Below are 19288 nucleotides of genomic sequence, written 5' to 3'. Positions count from 1 at the left end.
TTTTTTTGGTTTTTCTCCAGTACCGGGAACCGAACTCACGACCTTGCGCTTGCCAGGCAGGCACTTTGCCGCTGAGCTAAATCCCCAGCCCCTACCACAGAATTTCTTATATAAATGATACATAGAACTATCATAAACTTGACCTGGGGCTAGGGATACAGCTCAGCGGCACAAGCGCCTGCCTGGCAAGTGCAAGGTCCTGAGTTCAATTCCCTGTAAAAACAAAATAAAATAAACGACCTCATAAATGTTTGTGAAGCTTGTTTTAAAAAAATCTTTATTTGAGGATTAAAATAGCTCTAAGGAAAAAATTATAGGTGTCTCTCTTCATTTATATTTTTAGTTGATATACACAGGGATGGAACTGAAGGTTACGTGGTTCTCCACCATGTCTGCCTGTGTGGCTGTTTATCCTCTCTGTTCTGAGACTGTACGTGCTCAAGAGCAGAAGACAGGCGCAAACTGTGGCAAGCAAAAACCAAACAACAAATAAACATCGAAACTTAGAGCTGCTCTAAAAAAAAAATCAAGCATTCCATGCTATTTAGGCTGCAGCGGAAGATTCTAGAAATAAACCTGTGGCCCTCCAAAGAAAGTCATGAAACATCTGGGAGCCAAGGATTCCCAGGTCGTAGAGACCCGAGTTGCCAAGGCTGGGTGTAGAAGATGAACCTTTGCCGCTTTTACCTCTGCATCTCCCGGCCCTTAAGTTTCCACTTAGGGACATTGTCGCCTACACTGTCTCTGCGCACGTGTCTTCTGCCCAAGGCCATAGAAATCTAACGCATAGCTGCCATATGGTTTCTGAGAGCTCAGTGGAATCACGAAGCCAAACATCAAGCACTATTTTAGACAAGAAAGCACGTAGAAGCATTTTGCTGTTCCCCCAATAGACAATAAAACAGTATCAAGTTGCTTTTGTTTGAAGCCACGATTGGACGTCAGGTTAATTTTTTAACAAGTTCATGAAAATAGATGACAATGAAAAGAGCATTATGACATTTTTAAACAACAGTGTATGATAAACTTAAAAACAAAAACACAGACTGCAGAGACTAACAGGATTCTTTAGTTAGAATGAAATATCATTATATAATCTAATTCATTACTGCCTTTTCATCTATCTTATTGGGTTGCTAAAATGCCAAGATTAAAATCACAGTATTTAATCACTTGCATTACCCATTATGAGAGCATTAAGCAGGGCTTATATACCAGATTATTACAGTTTGCTTTGACACTGCGTGGAATGCTGGGAATGTATGCATTCCTTATTTCTACGCAGGAATGCTCCAGCCACTGGAAGATTACGGTGTGGATGTTTTAATGCAACAGGTTTATTTTTGTTTCATTTTATTTTTTATAGAACAAATGGATACTCTTTTTCATACTCAAGTGGTGGAGAGATCAAAGGAGAGTTACCTCTCAGAGTGTATTATTAATCAATTAATTACTCAATGGAAGCACAGTTTTAATAAACCCGGATTTTACAACAAAATTTGTTTTCCACAGAGCAGAGGAAATGAACAGCTGAAATGTTCACAATTCGAACTTCAGACACAAACAGAAGTGTGCAGGATCCTGGAATTCCTCTCTTCCCCCTGTTCAGCTTGGGCTCCCAAGTGACCTTCGCCCTGGGATCACCAGGTAACCCTGAGATGCAGATGTTCCAGTGGTGCCTAGTCATTTGTGCCTCCTTCCCCCACAGCCGCAGTGTACTGGAAGTGGGGTCTCTACAGGCTGTATCAGCTGCTCCCCCACAACTGGGTTTCCAGGAATGGCATATGTTGGCAGCAGTTGGCAATGGGGCAGAGGGGTCAGGGATTTATTCTCCTCCTTTCCTCTCCACTAGCTGTGACAGCATGGGGAATCTCACAAACACAATGTTGAACAGAAGCCCAGCAAACTAATATGCTATATGATCCCACTTATGCTGAGTTTAATAACAGATAAAAGTCAATTTTAAATGAAAACAAAAAACTGTTAGGAGCATGTTCACCTTTGGGTGGGTGGGAAAGTAGATAGTAGGTTTCCAAGGTACAGCAATGATCCTTTTCAAGACTTGTTTCCTGGCTTACTTTGTGTTAATTCATTATAATCCATGGAGTTTTGTGTGCATATTTCACATAATCTTCTTTATGTATATTATTCATTACTCATCTTTTTAAAAAGGGATAAACAAATATTATGTGTGCCAAATATACTGAGATTTCTCACAGTAGTTTTAATACTCTCTACTAAATTCAGGAAGCCAATTTGTATTTTTCAGAATTTATAAAGGGACTGAGAATTTAGCTCAGTGGCACAGCTCCTGCCTGGCAAGCAAAGGTGGTGAGTTCGATTCCCGGTACTGGAAGACCCACCCCCCCCCCAAAAAAACCGAAATTTATAAAATAAAGATGCTTTAAAAAGTACCACAAATAATACGATGTTTAGTGCCATTAAGTAAGGATATTCTAGTTGACACATTAGTCTAAAGTAGATAATGGAAAGTAGGCTTCTGCACATCACCTTTGGGGGTGGTGAAACCCATTGCTCAGCCAATCAGAGGAGCTTCCTGTGAATGGAGAGCCAACGCATATGCTCACAATATACTCGTGTCCTTCTGAGCACTGGAAAAAAATTCTATAACTACTGTATTATAAGAGCAGTCCAACTGTTTATAGCTTAAATTGATTTCATTCCTCCTAGAGAAGAACTTCAAGAGAAATTTATCAAAAATGTTTACTGTAAATATCTTTAGATAAATCGGTTAAAATTTAAGGACACAGACTTAAAAGAAAGTCCATTCAATCAATTTTAATGTGCAATATACAGTGGTACCTCAGTCCACAAACTTCCTTCTTTCCACGATTCCGGGTGCAAACAAAACTGGACGAGGACAGATCATATTCAATGGTTAGGTTCAATGCTGACCTTATGAGTTGACTGTATTGTTATTTTTAAAAGCTGTACTTAAAATCTGTATTGTTATTTTTTAAGGTATATGTGCTTCTGAAGTTAGCACTTTAAAAGCTTCTAATGAACATACTATGGGTTCAAGAAATATTTGGAGCTAAATGGCCACCTCAACCACATGGGCCTACTTCCTGCCCCAATGACCTTTATACAGAGAAGCTCAATGCGTATCTCTTAACACTTTACAACCAAGGTCAGAAGAGGGAAAACCAGTGGCAAAGAAAGAAAGCATACTTGACTGAAATGTGAGCTGCAAAACCCAGTTTTGGGGGTGCTGGGGATTTGAATCTGGGTCATTCTTCCAAAGGCCTACATCTCCAGCCTTCTTGCTGCAAAACCCAGTTTTGGGGGTGCTGGGGATTTGAATCTGGGTCATTCTTCCAAAGGCCTACATCTCCAGCCTTCTTCTTTTTTTTTTTTTTTTTTTTTTTCTAGTTTACTTTGAGACAGGATCTTGCTAAGCAGCCAGTTAGCCTCAAACTCTCAGCCCTCTTGCACTTCCCAAGTATCTGAGATGAGAGGTGTGGATCACCAAGGGGACTGACAAACTTCTTTTTAAATAATATCAGTTCTGCAGGGTATAGGGGCACACACCAGTAATCCTAGCTTTATGGGAGGATAAGGCAGGAGAATGGAAAGTTTAAGTCCAACCTGGGCTACTTAGCAACTTAGCAAGTCCTTGTTTCAAAACAGAGCTACATTTGGAACCCAGTACAATGCCTTGAGTTCAGTCCTCAGTACTATAAATAAGTAAATGAATGAATGACAGGTAGGTAGATACATCTGTTCTGAGTATTTTCAATTGTCACTCATGCAAATGAAATCAAAATACTCCATACAAAGGTATCCTTGTGTTTTGCAATATGTAATAGGAGGAAAAATTTTCTTCCATTTCCTCTTCACCCATTTATATTATTATTACTATTACTACTACTACTCCTCCTTTTACTGTCTGTAACATTTTTTATGACTGACCAGCACCATAATTTATATATGAAATGCAGATCTTAACATACCATATATACATGTGTTGTGCATTGTCATATAACAATGTAATTTAATTACCATAAATATAATAACCAACTAGTAAAAGAACTGATGCTATGTTTACTCATTTAAAGTAAACAGAGACACCACTCTGAAGAGAAAACAGCTGCAGTTGTCTAGGACAGAAGTTTACATCCACATCTGCTCCTCCCCGATCCCTATGTGCCTTCTCTTTTGGAAGGTGACTAGCTTGTGGGGCTGGTGTACTCATTGGTGTCTTCATCCATGGATGAGTTCAGAGCTAAATAATCTATTAGAGGGTGAGGGCTGGTTGGAGGTGGGTCATTGGGGGTGTGACTTGGAAGGATCTCCTCTTCCTCTTGTATAAACTCTAGAGTTTGAGCTGACATCCACCAACTGTAAGAGAAAATGACCCTAAAGTACACATATGAGATTCCATTAGAATTTTTTATTACAGCACAAGCCTCCTGTGCATGTACTTACTGGAAATTTAAACAACTTAAACTACATAGCTATTCTTACACTCCTGGGCACACCAAGCCAGGATCTGGTTTAAGTGAGAACCCTCCCTATAAGAGACAGCAACTAATGGGTGGAAACAATTAATTAGACACATAAAGTTGGATTCCAACAAATTCATCCTTGCTTCTTGTGCATTAGTTGCACATGTTTTGGAAGATATTTACACCAACAACAGGATATGCCTGGAATTCTGAGCCAGGCGAGTGGAAGGCTCCATTAAGAATCAGACAGAACACATCCTCTGTCAATAAATAGAAGCCCAGCTCCCTGAGCCAGGTACATCTTCTAGTAGCTAGTGTGTTGACTTTTCTGCATCATCACTGTAATTATTTTTATTAATTATGGACCAAATTGTTTTCTGGATTTTCCCTCGTGATTCTTGGCAGGATACATAGGATTTCCACCTTCCTTCATGCTTTAAAATATCCTAATTTTAATTAAGTAAGTAGAGATGTCTAACAGGGAACTAATATTAATGAACTCAGTATTTTTTCTTTAGAAAGAAATCCTCAGAATTTCCAAGGGCCTCTGGCTCAGCAGAAGTGAAGAAGGTGGGCCCTACTTAGGTGGCAGGCTCTTTGGAGTTAGCTGTAAGGAAAGTCTGCAGGATTTTACTACTTCTGGACTAAGTCTCTGGAGTCTCACAATTTCTTGATATTCCAGGATCTTATTCCATTGAGGGTATCAGCTTTCCAAAAATAATTTAAATATGGAAAAAGAGTTCATTTATTCTACAAGGGAACATTGCCTCTATGTTACTCAGCGCAGGAGAGGCATTAACTTCCATTTAAGCAGGCAATTTTCTTAGGGGTTTTGTTATGATGGCTTCGCAGAAACTTACCCAGCACACAGAGAAAAACATCATGGAAGATTGAACGTGAACCCAACCATTTGTCCAGGAGCCAGGGACTCCCTTGTTCACAGAGAAATAAGTTCCCAGGTACCACAAGTGAGGAGAGATTCAATAGCCTGGAGCTGTAGAAATGTTGTGCAGAGATTGCACGTTCATTACCCTTGGAACACCTGTGCACAGGACTGAAAGCTTATTGAAAACAGCTTTTTGAACTTTTTACATTTTCCATCTGCAAAAATGCAAAGATTTAGACTAAGTAACCTCTAGTCCATCTAGTAGGTTTAAAGTCCCTGATGATCCTAAAATCCACTGACTTCTATAGTTCAGATCACTTGCTCCAATCTGCTGTTGATTAGCTTCAACAACTAATGTTCTAAAGTCTAGATCCTTGGTTCCCGGTACCAGAGAAAAACCAAAAAAATAAAAAAGTAAAGTCTAGATCCTGAGTAAACTCTTGGTCAAAATTTAGTGACACATTCCTTGAGTTTTCTACGAATTCACAGTCTTTTTTTCCCCTCTCTCCACCGCTCTAAGGCAGCGCTGCCCTCATGGCACAGACTCGTGTCTTCTCTGGGCCTCTGTAGTCCAAAGCTTTGATATCATTCCCAGGAGAAGTGATAGGCGCCGGCTTTACGCTGATTGGATTTGGATGGTGACTGATTAGGAGAAAGTGGGACCCGTGGCCAAGCAAAAGGTTCAGTACTGAGCCTCAAGCTCAAACACCAAAGGAGCTTTCACCAGTGAGTTCACAGCTATTAGATATTTTTATATTAACAACATTTCTCCTATCCAGGTTTGTGCATTTTATCTTTATTCTTTCAAATCCTGAAATTGCTTGGATAAGAGAGGGTTTATATATTATACACACACACACAGACACACACACACACAGAGTCACACACAGTCACACACACACATTTCTAAGAGCAGCCTGAACTTTTAGGGGAAATTGAAGAGGCTTTGTGTCAAGTACAGCTAAATCCAGCCTTTCCATATCAAACCTCTGCTAGAAAATTACTGTGCAGATGATAAGGCGGAAAGATATAATAAAAAGTGACTCTACTCAATTTACACTGCAATATTGGTATGACTGAATATTTTTCATTCAGGGCCCTGATAAAATCGCTAAACTGTATTGCAGATAAATAAAGGAGGCTTCTGTCAAGAATAAACACCATTAATCATGAAGTCTTACCCTCTCAGAGTCTGTGCTATGCATCTGCACAAATACACCAGCAGAACCAGCACACAACACATGCTTTCCTTCTTTAAACCTTCCCAGGCTGAAGATGCCCTAGTTTTTTCATTTTCTGGGATTTAGGCAGCAATAACATTTTAAAGATGTTCTCTTTTTCATTTTAACTTCATTTTAACCCAGTCCTGCAACTGGGTCTGTTATTGTAACATTTAGGGAAATGGGGTTGAGCTCTTGAATCTATTTTTTATGAATGTATTTTTATGAATACATATGTACACACATACAATACATACATGATCTCTGCACTTCACCCACTCTAAAATGACATTGATCTAAAGATGTGACATTAGATGCCAGGCAGAAAGACAATGCTTCCCTGTCTTCAGTTTTCATTTTAGTTATTAAAAGAGCTCTTTTACCATTATCCAGGCACTAAATTTTTACTCCCTGTCACTCCCTGATTCAAGCACAAAAAGGGATCTATAAACAGAATAATTTCATTAAGAGACACCTGAAACTTCATCATGATTGTTAGTTCACCAATAAGCTAAGTAAAATACTACAGACTGCAATATACATATGAATTTTACAGTTCTTTAAAGGTGAAAAAAATGTTTTACAACTTAAAATTAGTAATTTAGACATGGAAATAGATTTTATTTGTTTGTTTGTTTTGTTTTGTTTTTCTCCGGTACCAGGAACTGAACTCATGACATTGCGCTTGCCAGGCAGGCGCTTTGCCGCTGAGCTAAATCCCCAGCCCCGGAAATAGATATATATTAGGCAATTCTACCATTTGTCAGATACCCATGTTGTGACACTGACATATTTGTGTGTGTGTGTATATATATACATATATATATTTTTTATATATATAAAATCAGATTAAAGATGAAAGTAAGCTTGGATAGCTTACTGCTGACAGTAACTGTCTAGACTAGCTTTAAACCTACACTAAATCTGTTTTTAAACACAAAAGAAAACCCCAAGTCAAACACCAATATGTAAAATAGTCTTCAATATGCTTATGTTTTAATGTTGTTGAGACTCGCAATAAGATGAAATGGTAGTTTCCCAGTTACTATGTCATTTCCAAAGGACCCTATCTGAGTCAATGCTCAACTTGTACAGGTACTGCCACGGCCTCTCTATGTGGTCTTAAGTGTCACTGGGAGGGAATAAGAAGAACAAGGCAGTGTGGCCAGGTGTGCGCCTGACTCTCTCCAGACCTTCCGGTGAGGAAGAGACAGTAAGAGCTTCATGGCTCGGAAACGGCAGTGGGAACAGGCATGGCTCACAGCCCCGCTGCGTTCACAGAATCCTCACTGTCCACACACAAGGACACAACAATGAGCAAATCTAAACATCTCCATACCCACGAGCTGTTAAGAACTAAACAGGATCTCTGTGATGTTTGCTCTGACTACACTACTTCACCCACGGAAATGGAGCCCTTTGAGTTTAGGGAAAAGTGCCTGAGGACCTAGCTAACTTGTGGGGAAGCCCAGAGGAACTTGACGGAGGCCTGTATTTGCCAGGGAAGCAGCTGGTTAGCAGGTTTTAAGAAAAGGGTCACCAGAGGAAATCACGTGCCAATAGTGTTATGTGTGAACTTCCTGGGATTACACTTTGATACCCAAGAAAAAGGCATTATCATGGACTAATGTAGCCAGCGTCATAGTGGCTATGGAGGGAGATTACCTAGCAAAATTCAAATCCAGGCCCACTCATGAGGGACCTTTCAACTGCATCACTGTTTTAGCTCACTCTGGGGTCTCTTTCCAGAGCCCTCTCGAAGCAAGAAAAGTCTCTTCTAGCCAAAACATTTAACTCTCATCTTCCTCATAAATCCTCCTATGTGAGGAGAAGCCTTGGCTGCCAAAGGCCACGCTGGTGAAGAGAGACCCTCCACCCTGGCAGAAAGCCCACACTCTGAGATACTCAGGCACTCCGAGAAATCACCATGATCGGATGCCAAGAGCCCAGTTCAAATCAGCCCTAGCAAAAAGATTCCAAAGAAACAAAAGCATGGCCTGGCTGGCATTCTGCCTGGAACTTCCTCTTTTCTTGAAGGAAGATTTTCTGTGTCACAGTAGGCATTTAAACTGTGTGATTTCCACTACTATGTTCCATCACTGCTAACATTCCTGTCTTAGGAAGTACCGAGTTAGAACAATTCCAGCTGCATTATCCATGCATGCTGGCTTCCGGTTAGGCACAGTGAACTTCACCTGCCTGTTGAAAGTCCAGATTTGTGCGCATGCGTGTACGCAGACACACATATACACACACACTTGGCCGATCAGATTCCTTATAAAATTTTGCCCTTAATTAAGACAGCTGAATTTTGTTGAGTTTCACGACAGTGTTTATGAGGGCAACACATTTTGTGTCAATGATGAAACGATGATTTAGATATGAATTTCTAAAAATTCAGAAGTGTAAATGATAAGATGCCTTAGAAATATAAAATTAACTTAAGTGGAGTGTGTGAGCTCCCCTCCCACTCTACTCAGGATGTGTGCCTCTAAGTTGCACAGGGGTGTAACAACGTGAGCTCTCCGCCTTCACCTGTGGCATTCGCACTCAAAGCAAACCAAACGGCTTAGCAGCCTCCTTCACTGACCGTAAAGCTAGTAATGACTCAAGAGTAGCCACATTATTAAACTGGAATGAAGCACTACTCTCCTCACTAATGAGGTTAAAAACTGTCCTTAGGTCCCCACATTAGGGGCACTTGGCAAGCTCTCTGCTTGGCAGAGATCCCCAGGCAGATCGAAGCCATGGACTAATCACACAAGCTGGAATCAAATGGGCTGGAAGAATTAGGGGACTTGTGGCTCCTAGGAATGCAATTCATGCAGAAAAGCATGGTCAGAGCATGGTCAGGGAACCTCGTGGGAAGAAAGCAAAATAAACAGTTCAACAAAGAACACAAAGACGGGCCAATCGCCTTTTCTAAAGCTTGAGTACACTGAGACTTCAGTGGGTGCCTCCAACAAAGACCCATCAAAGAAGCCCTTGCAAAGCAAACAGACCAAGGAAGGAGGGGCCTCCTCATACACTAGGGGTGGGGGTGGAGGCTGCCTTTCATTCCTTCAACTTCCACAACTCCCGACTCAACTGCTCACCCCTACAAACCCAGAAACAACAACAAAAATAACCTACATATCTAAGAAGTCTTTTATCTGCCTGGGTTAAAAACTGGGGAAAGGTAGGAAGCTGAAACAAATCAAATACAGTGCAATATGCTTTTTTTTGCGGGCGGGGCAGGGGCAGGTAGTAGGGATTGAACCCAGCGTCTTTTGGCTTTTTTTTGGCTTCGAGACAGGGTCTCACTAAGTTGCTCAGGCTGGGCTCAAACTGCTTCAGCCTGTCAGAGTGCTTCACAGGACCACCATGTGCACCACCATGCCTGGCTGTGATGTACCCCTCTGCCTGTCCTTCAGCCCACAGAAGGCCTCTGGAAGTATATGAGCCAGTAAATCCAGTCTCCATCACCTATCCCCACCCTCAGGAGAATAAAAGTCACGCTTGAAATAGTCAAGGACTCTGTTACAAATACTTTATGACATCTGCAACATTGTTAAATTTTACCTGGAGAGATCCCCTCCACCAGGCTTAGAGCAGCTTTTTGCAGCAGGTGGTACTCCTGCTTTTAGCCCAGCCCTACGATTTCCCTATTTCATGGAAATCTTGAGATGAATTATTCGTCCTTCGATCTAATGATTACACGTATCACTGCAGATCTGAAATCTGAAATGTGCCCAGATGTGGATGATTAACACAAGACTAAAATACTTTGGGCTGATCTTCTCCTCTCTTGTTGACTACTTCCACTAAGGTGAACAATGAAGACTACACCGTCTCAGCTAACCTTAAGGCCAGGAGATTACCACACGGAAAATGGACAGAAGTGAACGCAGTGTGTGCACCAGTAACGTGATGAAGATATATAAAACAATATGAAATGCTCTCAAATAATGCAACATGTTAGCTCAAAGTAATATAATCCTGCATAATTCTAATATTAATCTGTCATACCCCTGGCAAATAAAATACACAAAATCAAAGCACCTGTTAAAGGTCTGATTGCCTTTGTTCTGTACAACTGTCAACTTGCTTCTAAGTTCTAAGCTTTCTCAGGCATGGACAACCTATGCTGAAAACCAGTGCAAGCTGGGAATGTAAGGATTTGGCCTTAAGGAGGAGCCAGGCATTTCTTTGAATGGAGGCAACAATTTTCTTTAACTGGGTATGCTTTCTTCAAGGGCTGTCTTAAAAATGTAAATCATACCCAAGCCACATGGTTTGGTGATTTGTTTTGCAAATGAAACTATGCATTTATCCCCCAGTGCTTTGTTCTCTGTACCTCCCCACTCATTACATGCTAGACACTTTTCACTAAAAAAGAATTTGCAAGAGTTGGATACTATTTAAATGCCTTTCCAGGTGTATTATTGGTTCTCATTTGGTGTCTCACTCACTCGCAGGTAGAGAGAAATGCACATTAAATCTTGTCAAGCAGGAGGATCATTTCATGCACTGCCTGACACCCCACAGGCAGACTGAATGTCACTACCAGGAGTGACTGGGGCCATGTGGTGTCAGCATCAGATTCCTTAAGGAACAATTTACAGGTGCTCCCTTAATCTGTGTCCTCCCTACAGTTGCATAAGAAAGTTTTTCAGTATCTGTCACTTTTACACATGTGAGATGAGGCCTAATCCAGATTATCAGGGGAAGGGACTTTAGGCGGCCTATGGCTTTACACTTTCGCTTATTTCCTTACTGGAAATGAATGCACTCTCATGCCCCAAGGCAGTCCCTGCCCAAATTCTTTCTTGCACCAGTGTCCACATGGTGCAATCACAGAGGAGGGGAAAGCCTGTAGATCTAGTATTGCACTTGACGTTTTCTCACATCAGCATTATAAAAATGGATGCAATGTCACCAATCCGGCTAGATCAGAGCAGGAAGCAAATGGGGCCAATCAGCTATTTGATGCCTTAGCCAACTGTAATGTAATGATACCCATTACTATTCTGGTACACCTTCCTCAAAGATCACAGCAAAACTAAACATGGCCAACTGTGTTTTATCCTCCATCCCCAAACTTCTTTCAGGACCCTCACAAAGTATTCTGCAACACCGTCCCCTACCTTTGTAAAGACTTGGTGGATGAGTTTCAAAACCCGCCTCTCTTCTGCTATTTTCTACCATTTAGTGTGCCCAGGGAACACCCAAGAGGTAAAAATTGAGATCATTTGTGACTTACTATTCCAAAAGTTAGTAAACCATTCCTGGAAACATAATTTGCTGACACTGTATATTCTGATGGATGGATTTCCCTCAGGGTAAAGGATGAATGAATGACAGGCAGCCCTGTGTCCTGGGCCTTTGTTCACTTGGAGAACTCTGCTTGAAATAAACTCAGCTTGCTGCTGGGCTATAGAAAACCGCAGTTCTTTGTTTGATGAAAGTGGACTCCGTTACCTAAATGCAGGGGAGAGGGCCACAGGGGTGGAACTGCTGGAAGCTTGACTGGGGAGCTTCACCTGGGGACAAATCCCGATATTCAATTTTCTCAAATGCATATTTTGAAAAAAAAAAAAACAAAACAACAGCAGTAAATTTCTGGTATTTTTGAAGCCAAGCTTCACATGAGTGGAAGCATTGTAGTCAAAGAAAAAAAAAAAAATCGGTTACAGTCTAGTACCTCCCAGGCCCTGCAACAGGTTTGACAGCAGCCTCTATAGAGTCGGCGGCTTCCGGTTCAGTGGATGTGAAAGCCGCCGTCAGGATCTGCTCTGGGACCTTGCTGCGGATCCCAGCACAATGAACACAGGAATTTTATACACACTATAATTAGGGCCCGCTTTTTCTGTTGCTGAAGACCAGATTCAATATTGCAGTCAATAGAAAGAGTGCAAAACAAGAAGAAAAAAAATACCATGAGTACTATTTGTTTTGTGTTCCTTTCTTACTGCAGAGTGAAAGAAATGGGAATCGGTTGATCTGGATTTAGGCTGCCAGCTTATTAAACTTTTCAGAGTTCAGGAAACAAAACTCAGCCGCTCCTTCTTACCTACGATGAAGACTATGCAGAGAGATGGTCTAAAGAAGTTCTTGAAAATCAAACGAGCTTTATGGTTTTTTTTTTTTTTTTTCCTGTTAATCGCAAGAAATGGTAACCAAACAATAATAACACTTATTTCATATTTTGAACTGAGATGACAAGCAATGAAATATCTTAGGAAAAGTAGTAGAAAAGCCTTAAACTATAAAATATGATGCATGGCACTGTTTAGAAAAACAAAGTAGTAAAGAGGGCCAAAAGTGAGGCTTGAGAGAGGGTGTTCATTTGTTATAGTTGCTCATGTTTATTTTTAGCTTAAAATAATCACGTTTTGCTATCACATAGTTTCTGAAGGTCTGAAATCCAGAATCCACATATGGCTTAGATGCTTGACTGAGTTGCTGTTATAGAAAAGTAACTCAAGTAAACAAAGATAAAAGAAAAACATTGGCTGCAGCAGTAGCCTAATAATGTTCCATTTATCATTAAAAACGAAACTTATTCAAAAGCCACTCTTGCGTTATATAGCAAATGCAGAGAAATGCACACTACCTTTACCCTGAGAGACTTAATTATAATTAGGTTATTCCTGTTTTTTTTTCTTTTGTTATTGTTTTGTTGCTGTTGTTGTTTTTGGAAGGACGCATCAGTATTAGCTACAGTATTTGATGTAATCTGATTTGCCATTACACTTGACTATTCTCAGTATCTCCAACACCAGTGGGGGGAAAAAACTTTTACTTTGTTAATTTTAAATTATGCTATTAGAATATTCCAAACAAGTTATGTCCCCAAATATGACTGTGAGGTATTGCTTTAATCTCCATATGTTACTGGAGACTTCCCTGAAAACAAAAGAAAATAACAATGAAATCACTATTTTGCCCATCCCAAGTTTTAGGCATTAGCTAGGCTGAAGGGTTTTTCTGGATAAATATTACAGGAACTCTCAGTAAGCACAGGACCCATATGCGGCAGGCTGAATCCGGGGAGGCAGGGAGACTCAGTCATGGTGCCGGTCATCCATTTACTATTTCCTTCTCCAAGCATTTACCATAATGGTGGTTTTCTCTCTCTCTCTCTCTCTCTCTGAGAAGTAATGAATGCAGTCATTCTCTAAACTTGCTGCTCATCTTCTTCCTCTCACCCCTAAAAGGCAATCTAATCATGGAAGCAAAACCCTAGCTATCTCCCATGCTATTTCACAGCTAGTATTAGTGATCTCCCACGTACTGCATTTTTGGGGAAGGGACTGCTTTTCATAGGAAGACCCCTCACCTTACTTAGGAGGAGTGACTCCAGTATGCCAGGCAGCCATGGAATGAGCCACAGCGATGGAATAAAAAGAACAGACCATGAGCTCTCATTCCCCTCAAGACAGAAAGGATAATGCTGGTTTTCTAAAAATGATGCGGTGAGGCGAATGAGGAGGTGTGCAGCCTCTGTGTGTGCTGGTTTGGACAGAACTGGCCTGTCCCACCCAAGGCAATGGCAGGGCCCACAGTATCATAGAGTAATGGATTAGGAACTAAGAACTCCACTTTGGAAAATGAACTGTGGATGAAGCAAAGGGATCACCCAAAATTCAGTTCATCTTGGTTCAGGAATGAGAAAACTGGCTGAAGTAGGCTGTGTGTGAGGAACAGACGCTACCCTTCATTTTCAATAAGATAGTTATATGGTAAGCATTTCAGAATTCAAGTTGTAGATGAAATCATTTTACTTTTCCTAGTTACTGGTTTACCCCACAGCAAAGACGTGCACGGAAGATTTCAGTGAAGTGAGTCATAGCTGCCAACCCCGCCCATGGGAAATCCAGAATGAATGAAATCAAACTGGAATTTAAAGTTACCTTCTACACTGCATTTCCACAATGATAACTAAGCCAACTTTCAGAAAGAAAACATGCCTAAGCCAGAATGCTTGGTGTTAGTTCTAACACTAAAAACAAAGCAAAACACCCAAAATGCAAGAAATAATCCTTTCTTCATTACTATGGAGAGTAGTCACTTAAAAATGTAAATGTATTCTGGGGTAAGAGGATGTACTATGTCGACTGTCTGAGAATCAAAATGAAATGTTTCAAACTGGTGGTCACTGTCAATCTAGTGAACATCATTAACCCCTATATAATATCAGAGTACCACCGCAGGTATGCAAGGATCCAGTCCTGATATTCACAATGCAAGGAAGGATATACATAAAAGATCAAGAGAATTCACACAGGTGAGTATCAGGTTTAACCATTAATGCTCCCAAGAATCTCAGAAATCTAACAAAGTAGACTCTTCTGTTTTTTTTCTACTACGTTGTATTTTTGCTATATGTCTTAACTTAAAATGTGTGGCCACAACAAATGACCTGAGAGAAAAAGAGATTCCAACTACATACTGGGCGTAAGTCCTAGTGAAATCAGTGGAAAAGAGCTCAGAAGATAAGGAAAGATTTCCCATATGCCACGTTTGAGAAATTGCTTGAATTAAATAAATACAATGTAGGAATCCTATTATTTTATAAGACAACTGTTATGGGAGAACTCAGGGAGAGAGGGCACCTACTTAAATGTGTTGAATTTAAATTCATTATTTTGAATTAAAGGAAAGACTAATAAATTCTGATATTATTTCCAGTACCACATTTGAATCAATTTAAGTTACTGTACTCCATCTACACTGCCTAATCATAAATTGTGGCTAAGACTGTAGAAACAGGGTAGCTAAAGGCTTTCCATTTAACAAACCGGGGTCTTTAACAGGAGCTGACGTATTTCCGTACATATTTATAAGGCTTAGTGGTTATTATTAGGCTATAATTGCAGTTGTTCTAACACCTAATAAGCCATGGTTGGAAAAACAAAGGCAGGTTAATTTGTGATTTCCTCTACTCATTCAGAGGCAAATTAAGTGTCAAACAGCTAATACAGAACATATTTCATTTTATGAGATTTTAATTTAATTCTGCACCATATCGTTGATGCCTTAATATAGGGTGGTTTATCTAAAAAGAGGAGCAATTTATAAACCTCTTTCAATAGAATCTTTAATGATGGGCTATGATAGCATAATTATCGCAGCGCCTGCCATCCTTCCAAACAGGATCTGTCGGCATTTCCATCAGCACAAATCCCGGTTTCCTTATGACTTATAATTTATTTTCTAAAGTTGGCTACAGAAGAACAATCATGTGTACAAAATAATGAGCATACCTCCAAATTCCTTCTTCTTATAATTAAAAGTATTCACTCTAAAGCCAAATAAGCTCGCTTGATCTCATTTTCAATACGATAGTTATACGGTAAGCATTTCAGAATTCAAGTTGTAGATGAAATCATTTTATTTTTCCTAGTTACTGGTTTCCCCCGCAGCAAAGACGTGCATGGAAGATTTCAGTAAACTGAGTCGTAGTTGCCAACATCAACTTACTTCCAATGTGATCACAGGTATCTACTTATCACCTGTCTGAAGGTGTGAAAACAACCCGAAGGCTCATCACCAGGGTACTCTAGGAGAGAAACCCAGGATATCTTCCAGACCCTCAGCCGCTCAATTTCCTAACTTTCAGCAACTGGTAAGAGCTCTATGCTTCTCCAAGTACTTGCATGAATTTTATTTCATCAAACAATTCCTGTAATTTCAAGAACTGGCTAAGGCAGAGGAGCTTCATTTCCATGTCATGAAACCAACCCACAAGGAGAAGTTTCCAGAGCTCACAGCACAAGGGACAGAGGGGAGGGTGTGTGACTCGCACCTTCTGATGGCTCCCACATTGCACCTGCTGTCCACCAAGCCTTTCATACGAAGTACCTGTCTGAGCACTGGCAATACCCACAAAACTATCAAGGACAGTGACTGTTAAAAATAAATGTCTGGAGCTGGGGATTTAGCTCAAAGGCACAGTGCCTACCAGGCAAGCGCAAGGTCCTGAGTTCAATTCCTGGTACTGAAAAAAAAAAAAAAAAAAGAGAAAAGAAATGGCTAAAATAAAAATACATGCAAGGTGCTGTCAGGACAACTCCTGGGATAGCTTGGGGAAGTAACACTTGAATAAAGCTAACAGGGTAAATATAAGCAGGAATTCAATATGCAGAGAAGGATGACCATGGAGGGCAGTGCAGAGACCACATGTTATACAGGCAGGGCGGTGTGACCTGCCCCAACTGCTTGAAGGCTACTTCCTAAGCTCAGTGCCTCCCCCATCCCCCAGGGTCCTGCAAGGATGAGTCAGAAGTCCAGCAGTCCCAGAAGGCTGCAGACCCAAGAGCTCCCCATGTTAACTCTGGAGGACTTCCACGTTGAGGCTTACAATTACCTACAGCCTTACACTCTGAACCTCAACAGTTACACATCCGACTGCTAAAGAACTGTTTAGTCAACTGCTGCTGAAGTATCTCAAAGCTTGGCTGTAAAAGTAAGAAGTGGTAAAAAGCATAGAAATCCCAAGAGTTCATCCAAAAAATTCCTAAAGCAGATCCAGGGGCAGTGGTAAAGAACATGAAGAACACATAGCAGTGCCCAGAATGCACCGTAAGGGCCACAGGGACAATTGCACTTATCACATCCTGCCAAAGAGCCAAGACTTGGAATTTTCATTGATTAGTGAAACGAAGAAATGATTTTCCTTTTTGAATTTAATTACAAGCCAAACTGTCATGAACCTAGAGGAAACAGTTTCAATGTATTTTTAAATTCATTTTTAAAAATTTCTCTGGAACATGATTTTTGAAAGAGTGAAGAATTCTAAAATTCCATAGAAAATCTGATTTACATTACATTGTCACAGAGACTGAAGTCTGGGAGGAATTAGCCATCCTTGTCTCATGGCCCTTCTGCCATGGGGCAGATCCTCATCTGAGGGCCATGTGGTCCCATCTGTGCCATAAAAGCTTTGCATCATGGGGTGAATTACATGTCATGTTGCAGACTGAATTTGGAATTTCCTTCCCTTTGTATAGGGATCTTAAATGGGCCCCTTGGTTTTTATGTGAGCGTATTTTTAGCAGGCTTCAGAACCCTGCACATACTTACTTGTGTTTCACTGAAAAGTCAGAGCATAAGTCACAAGTTTCTGCATTCTCTCTCTATAAATACCCACTTCTCCTTTAATGCCTGTGGAAGTCTGCAACACAGATTTATTACTTACCTCCAGGCAAATCTGCGTTGAAATTACAATTCAGTAATGGGAGATAGATCCAAAAAACTGTGGGTAAAATATTATATGTGTACATGGGCATGTAGTTAGGACTGTTAATATCAATTAATTCTGTTCACAGAGGAGGACTTGTTTTAAAACAACTTCATTTTTCTTCAGCATAATGTGTAATTACACAGCTGTAACTAATAGCCACAGAGATGCTATCTACCATCTAAATAACCAGCATTATTCTTCAAAGTATTATTTGTGCTTTTCTAACTTTACTGTCTCAGAATGAAGGGTGATTATTACATATGACTAAATGTGTATTTCAAGGCCATTAGCAAGGGACAGCTCCTCTCAGAGAATGGCTGCAATTATTATTGTATATGACAGTGTTTTGGACAGAATGCTGTTTTAGTTTGCAAACCTGTTTCTTTCTTCTTTCAAACCAAGGAAGGCGATATTTATTTCTACAAAATTTTGTTTCCTTTCCCAATGGATGTTACCACCACCATCCTTTCTTTTTATCTTTGTATAAACCCAGCGCTCCACCACATGTGCCATTTTGTCTGGGTGACACTCCCATCAATCAAGTGCGTGTTGTTCTACATACCATGGGGGTCATGAAAATTCACCATACAAAAATTCATTATGATTTACTAGGATCCCCTGGACTGGACTTTCTTGTAACAAAAAAAATTCAGCATGAAAATCTTCAAACCTAGTTTCACCAAATATATATCTTAAGCAGTAACCTTCCGCTTAGCTTCTACTTTATAATTTTGTATTTACAGCCCGCAGAACACAGGTCAGCAAAATATATAGGGAATCTTTGCCAGCTACCTCGGGTGACAGGCATTCCTCAGGAAGCAGCAGGGATCTGCTTCAGTGAATCCAGGAACAGACAGGCTTGCTGTGTTTCAAAAGTAAATCTTACACTTCTATCACATCTTCAAAGCCTGGTAGACGTGCCATTAACAAAAGGTCCCGAGACCATCAAAGTCGGTATTTTTGTTCCATTTCATTAATGGGTAAAGTTTTAATACTTACACATGCAGTGGAGGAATAGGAGATGGGTCGTAATGGTAACGGCCTTCGTGATGTCTGGCATCAATTGGGACAGGAGGATGGAAGGCAGGAAATAGATGAGGAGGGTCTGAAACAGAAACAAAGGCCGCCTTTTGTAAAATGAACACTCTGAAACAGCTTTGCAACTCACGGGGCAACACCGCTGTGTGTTCTTCATTGCAGACCCTGAATCTGCATTAGGAATTTGGGGACAAACTCTTGAGAGCTACAAATGAAGCTCATCGAGGTACTGCCAATGTCTGACAGGGTACACGGTACACAGCAGAGCCTGGGATGCAATTTCAGCTGAGACTAGAAAGTGAAGAAGAGCTGCCCAGCATAGCGCCCCGCGCTGAAAGACAGGCTGCTGCTCAGAGGGAAGGGCCAGGGCTGCCAGGAAGCCAAGAGAAAAAAAATCACACGGCCAAGTGAATTTCAGACATCACTGTTACGCCCTTGATGTTTTTAA

General features: G+C 40.6%; 1 protein-coding gene across 3 annotated transcripts in view; it reads right to left on the bottom strand.

Annotated features, from left to right (window-relative positions):
• Positions 1 to 19288, bottom strand: part of Gli3 (GLI family zinc finger 3) — a 277128-nt gene that overhangs the window by 94391 nt on the left and 163449 nt on the right. For all 3 annotated transcript variants that reach the window (XM_013521254.1, XM_013521255.1, XM_013521256.1), the window contains one exon: positions 18802 to 18907. In XM_013521254.1, coding sequence (XP_013376708.1) covers positions 18802 to 18907 — 106 coding nt within the window. The remainder of the gene's footprint in view (positions 1 to 18801; positions 18908 to 19288) is intronic.

This window comes from Chinchilla lanigera, unplaced genomic scaffold, assembly GCF_000276665.1.
Source record: "Chinchilla lanigera isolate Chin_1 unplaced genomic scaffold, ChiLan1.0 scaffold00059, whole genome shotgun sequence".
Taxonomy (NCBI): domain Eukaryota; kingdom Metazoa; phylum Chordata; class Mammalia; order Rodentia; family Chinchillidae; genus Chinchilla; species Chinchilla lanigera.
This window is presented reverse-complemented; position numbering and strand designations above follow the sequence as displayed.